The sequence below is a fragment of the Nicotiana sylvestris genome, chromosome 4 (assembly GCF_000393655.2).
Source record: "Nicotiana sylvestris chromosome 4, ASM39365v2, whole genome shotgun sequence".
NCBI classification, from domain to species: Eukaryota; Viridiplantae; Streptophyta; class Magnoliopsida; order Solanales; family Solanaceae; genus Nicotiana; species Nicotiana sylvestris.
The window spans coordinates 83,014,396-83,020,341 of record NC_091060.1 but is presented as its reverse complement, the minus strand read 5'-3'; the positions used below and the strand labels follow the sequence as shown (position 1 = coordinate 83,020,341).

General features: G+C 40.4%; 1 protein-coding gene across 1 annotated transcript; it reads left to right on the top strand.

Moving 5' to 3' along the window:
- Nucleotides 1–4,142: 4,142 nt before the first annotated feature.
- On the top strand, nucleotides 4,143–5,670 carry LOC104218264 (uncharacterized). The gene has a single exon (XM_009768707.2). The coding sequence runs from the start codon at nucleotides 4,222–4,224 to the stop codon at nucleotides 5,473–5,475; it is 1,254 nt and encodes a 417-aa protein (XP_009767009.1). The 5' UTR covers nucleotides 4,143–4,221; the 3' UTR covers nucleotides 5,476–5,670.
- Nucleotides 5,671–5,946: the final 276 nt, after the last annotated feature.

The following is a 5,946-nucleotide window of genomic DNA, read 5'->3' as shown; positions in this document are numbered from 1 at the left end:
GAACAAAATATTAACATGAATTTTCACCACTTTTTTAGTCTATAAAATTTTCACTTTTTTTTTTAGTTTCTAGGTTTTGTTTGTTTTGTTTGCTGTGGAATCACCATTGTTACCGATGGGTTTGCCAGTGTAACAGTGGTCGAAAATGGAGGTCGTTGTTGTTTGCCTTTTTTTAACCAAACGAGACCAGATTTGAACGAAGAACACTAGCTTGCCGAAAGATCTGATAACTCCACCCACGCGGAGAAGATCTGAGCTCATCGATCATGAACTGACAGTGAAACTAATGACCTGGCAATGGAGTTCTCGGCTTGTTGCTTGAGGTTGTTGCCGGTATTACGAGTTATGGCTGACATCTTCTTAAAGGAGATGCAAGAGGGAGGAGATGTGTCACGACCCAAATCCCGGTCGTGATGGCGCCCAGCACACTACTAGGCAAGCCCGACCATTATTCAACACTTAACCCAATTTATCAAAAATAGCGGAAAGAAATATCAATTAAGCAAGATTAAAGTACTGAAGAATTTAACAAAATACACAATATAATCTCACTAGGACCCGGTGTCACGAATCTGAGCCTCTAGAATACAGAATATCATCCTAATACATGGTATATCCAAAGTCTGATAATGCGGAAATAAAGAGATAGGATAGGAGGGAGAAGATCAATGGCTGCGAACGCCGTGCAGCTACCTCGATACTCCCAGAAGCTGGATCTGCTGATCAACTGGATCTACTGAGCCTGAGACTGCCCTGGATCTGCACACAAGGTGCAGGGAGTAAAGTGAGTACTCCGACCCAGTGAGTAATAAAAGTAACTACAGTCCGAAGATAAGAAAATCCAGTAAATACACAAAGTAAGCTAAAATCCAAATATACAACAACATATGGAACTGAGCAGCTAAACAACAGTATAAATAGAAATTCATGAATGCAATGCAATGCATATGATGGTACATTCCAGTACCCACTGGGGGTGTGTACAGACTCCGGAGGGGCTCCTACAGCCCAAGCGCAATATCTTGGTCAGTCATTGTTACCTGACCGGTCAGCCATTGTTACCTGACCAATTTATATCATACAGTGCCATTGTTACCACTGTTCAAGTATATCATCCAGTGTCATTGTTACCACTATTTCAAGTATATCACACAGTGTCATTGTTACCACTGTTTCAAGTCACTTTATAATCAGTCCAGAAAATAATATAATAAGCCCCTTGGGCATTTACAAAACAGAAGTTCCCAGCCCGGAATACATTTAAAAATATCATTTAAGTTTTCAACACTTAGAATTATGGCTGAGTTTGCAAAACAACATTTAAAACCTTGGACTGAAATTAAATGATATGCAAATCATGCTAAGCAGTAATATCAATCCTCGAAGGATTTTACAAATCGGCACAAGGCCCCAAACATGGCATCAAGCCCAGTAATATCAATGAAGTATGTGTATCAATCACCAGTATAGTATAAACATCACACGGGATGGACCAAGTCACAATCCCCAATAGTATCCGACCCCGCACTCGCCATGGAGTGCGTGTCACGCCTCAATATAGCGTTACGATGTGAAAGTCCGGGGTTTCAAACCCTCAGAACAGCATTTATATCTATTACTCACCTCAAGACGGCCAAAAGTCTACTCCGCGATGCCCTTTCCTTTCGAATCGACCTCCTTGCGCGTCGAATCTTGCCAAAACCACAAGAAATATATTACAATAGGCTAAGGGAATATAACTCAATCGAAAAGACTCGAAAAATATCGAAAATCACGAAATTTGCAAAACCCGAGCCTCGGGCCCACTTCTCGAAAAATTACGAAAGTTACATCACCGGATTCCTCGTCTCTCCACGAGTCCGTACATATAAAATTTACCAAAATCGGAGTTCAAATGACCCCTCAAATCTTCATTTTAGAATTTCAATCTCAAGCCCTAATTTCTTATAATTTGGCTATGTTTTCATGGATTTCAAGGATGATTCTTCAATAAAATCATGTATTTAACTCATAAAACTTACCTCCAATCGATCTCAGTTGAAACTTCCTTCAATCCCCGTCCAAAAGCTCTCAAAATGACTGAAAATGGTGGAAAAATGACCCAAAATCGGATATAAACTCACTGCCCAGATTTTTCGCAATTACTGTTCACCCCGCGCGGTACTGTTCATGCGCGGGTTACTGTTCACTGCTGCTAAAAAAATGCACCAGCAGCCAATTTAAATTGCAGTACAACTATTTTTCACTAAAATGACTCTAACTCCATCATACGAACTCGGAATTAGACGATTCTTATTCCTATGAGTCACAAATAATAATACGAACACAACCTTTCAATCGAAACTCAATTCGGAGCTCATTTGCTCAGTGCGATATCCATTTCGCTTGTTAAACAATTACTCATGTTTCGCGTCAAAAACCTAATCGCGACTTGATGAAATTAGACCAAAATTTTCAAATCGGTCCTATAATTTATTATCAAAATTCTGGAAGTCTCGGAATTAAATTTGGATCTATAGAACTAAAAATGAACCTTTAGATCATTACATTTATGCTCAAAACGGCAAAAATCTTCCAAAAACTCTTCCAAAATTTGTCTGAGCCTCATGGGATCCCAACAAAGTATACTAACAAGTCCCATAATATGACACAAACTTAGTTGTTCCTTCGAATCACCAAAAACAATGCAGAAATACTAAATTCACCACGGATTCAAGCCTATGAACTTTGAAACTTCAAATTTTCACATTCGATGTCGAAACACGTCAAAACTAGTCCGAATGATCTCAAATTTTGCAGACAAGTCCAAAATAACATAACGAAGCTACAGCAACTCTCGGAATTCCATTCCGAGCCTCGGATCAAAGTCTTACCTATCAACCGGAATTCGCCAAAATACTAACTTTGCCGATTCAAGCTTAATTCTACACCGGTCATCACAAAAATATTCCGGACACACTCCTAAGTCCCAAATCACCTAACAAAGCTATCTGAACCATAAAATTCGCATTTCGAGCGCTCTAACACATAAGTCAATATCCGGTTGACTTTTCCAACTTAAGCTTCCTTAAAAGAGACTAAGTGTCTCAAACCTTACCAAAATCATTCAGGAATGACTTCAAATTTTGCACACAAGTCACATTCGACATTACGGACTTGCCCCAACTTTCGGAATCGCATTCCGACCCCGATATCAAAATTTCCACTTCCGGTCGAATTTTCTCAAAAACCTTCAAATTTCTATATTTAGCCAAACGGCTCCAAAATGACCTACGGACCTCCGAATTCACTTCCGATCGCGCTCCCAAATCCAGAATCACCATACGGAGCTACTCCCAGTCTCGGAATTCCAAACGGACATCAATAACACTGAAATGCATTTTAAGCCAAACTGATGCAATTTCTTCTAAAATGCTATCTTCCACAATAAGCGCCAAAACGCTCCCGGGTTATCCAAAACCCGATCCGAGCATACGCCCAAGTACGAAATCATCATACGAACCTGCTGGAACCTTCGGATCCCAATTCCGAGGTCTTTTACTCAAAATTCCAATCCTAGTTCATTTCTTCAATTTTAAGCTTTCAAAATGAAAATTTTCATTTAGATTTGACTCCAAACTTCCTGAATTTTAATTCTGACCATACACTCAAGTCAATATACCTGAGATGAAGCTGCTTATGGCCTCAAACTGCTGAATGACGCGCCGGAGCTCAAAACGACTGATCGGGTCGTTACAAGATGAGGAGGCTAAGGTTGTCGCCGGCTTCCGGGGAGGGCTCCAAATGGGGAAGAAGGGCTTGGATATCATTTTCTTTTCATTTAATTATTAAATTAACAAAAATAAGCGGACAAATAAGATTTAGACACGTGTGCTTATATAAGGACTTGGACAGATAATGCATTGGTTTGACGCGCTCATTATTTTTGTTAAACACGCGCGTGTCATCTGGCAAACGTAGTGTGTATTAGGCACAATTTTAAAAGGTTGCGTGTGTAATATTGTTATCGTCCACAAAAAATATGTAAGGGGGATTTGAGTGATAGGTTAGGTGGGTACTTATGTATTTCGCCCATAATTTTATGAGAAAAGAACAAAAAGTAGATCGATAATGATAACCACCAACATCCTCTCTTATACGTCTCTCATCCATAATCCCATATGTACAGCAGAGATCTGTGGGCAATATAAGTCTATAGTTTGCCCTAATTAGCAGCCAAAAATGCCTTCCACAACTCAGAACGCATATCTCCATACCCTTTTGGAATCAGCCCGTCCTTTCCTCCGGGGAGAGCTCGAATCTATCGACAGAGATCTTCCTTCCCTTGTCGCCGTCTTGCGTTCTGTAGGCGCCGGCGAGTGCTGGCACAAACACGGCAGCTTTCTCGATCACCTCATCGATATCTATAAGATTCTCAAACTCTGGAAAGCCCCTAACTCTGTTTGCCTTTGTGGCCTTTTCCACTCGGCTTACTCCAATTCCTATGTCAATCTCGCCATCTTCGATCCCTCTACTGGCCGTGACACTGTGCGTGCCCATGTTGGTGAAGCTGCTGAGAGGGTGATCTACCTTTTCTGCGTCGTCCCTCGTCAGCCCTTAATTCATGATGACCTCTTGTTTCACTACACTGATTCCCAACTTATCGAACACCTCAAGCATTCCGAGGTTTCTCTTAAGAATGCCAAGGAAAAGCATCTCTTCAACGGAGACGAACCATGGAGGAAGAAGTTGCAGTCTATTTTGCCAGCGGATGGCATAACAGTGAAGCACATAAAGACAGGGGAAGATGTGTTGGTTTCCAGGAGATTGGTAGCTGTGTTTCTTCTCATGACAATGGCTGATTTTAGTGATCAGTTGTTTAATTTTCAGGATATCTTGTTTGATAACTCCAATGGTCGGTTGGAATTCTCTGGGAACAATTCCCAAATAACTTTGTGGCCTGGGGATGGAAAGCCAGGGCTATGGATGAATTCCATATCAAGAATGGGAGCTCTTTACAGTCTGATAGTCAGAGAAGAAGACATGTTCATTGAGCAAAATGGCCATGTACAAGGAAGAGATGAAGAAATTGAGCTTGTGATTCCACCAGTCTTTGACAACTGCACGAGGGTTTTGGATGCAGAGTTGCAAAAAGAGGCAAGGGAATTGTATTGGGAAGGTGTTTGTGAAGCTTCCAAGAGAGGTTTGGATTGGGCTGAGGAGAGGCTGTTGACGAGTGTTGAGAAGAACCCTTTTGTGGGAGAGCCTCATGTGGTTTTGGGGCAGATCTATTTGAGCAAAGCCAAATTTGAAGAGGCAGAGAAAGAGGCTGAAAAGGGGCTAAGACTTATATTGGAGTGGGGGAGTCCATGGGACAAGAGGATGTCTTGGGAAGGTTGGGTTGCTTGGACTAGAGTTCTGTTGATGAAGGCTAAGGAGAAGTCTTGGCCACAACATTCATGGGGCATTCTTAATTTGGGTCTAGTTACTAAATGATTTTAGTTAAGGGACATTTTTTTACCCTTTGCCCATTAAATTTAAATATTCACTGTTTCTGTTGGCTGGCATTTCTTAATTGCTGCTGAAATAATTCGCTTGTTTAGATTTTACTCGCTGGTGATCAAATTTTATTTCTCTTGTATGACTATAAAATAATTTGAATTACCTTAACTAGTATGTTCATCTTGACAAGCATTTTCCTATAATTCCAATCTAGTGAAACTCATGGGATAATTTCTCAGTTCTTGGCTCTTACACAACCTATTTGTTGTACTACTACCTTTCGCCAACTAAAAAAGAAAAAAACAAAAATAAGAATTATTACTACTCAACTTTTTCTCTTCCTCTCCGTTTCTCCAATGGAAAATGAACAATGAAAGATAGCCATTCCGCCTATAAAGTTATTCTTTGGTTCTCTTCTAATAAGAAAGGTGGGAAAATATTTTACAAAACTGTTTCTCAACCTAC

Excerpts from the sequence above, each read along its gene's own strand:
- LOC104218264 (XM_009768707.2), top strand. The coding sequence starts at position 4,222 with ATGCCTTCCACAACTCAGAACGCATATCTCCATACCCTTTTGGAATCA.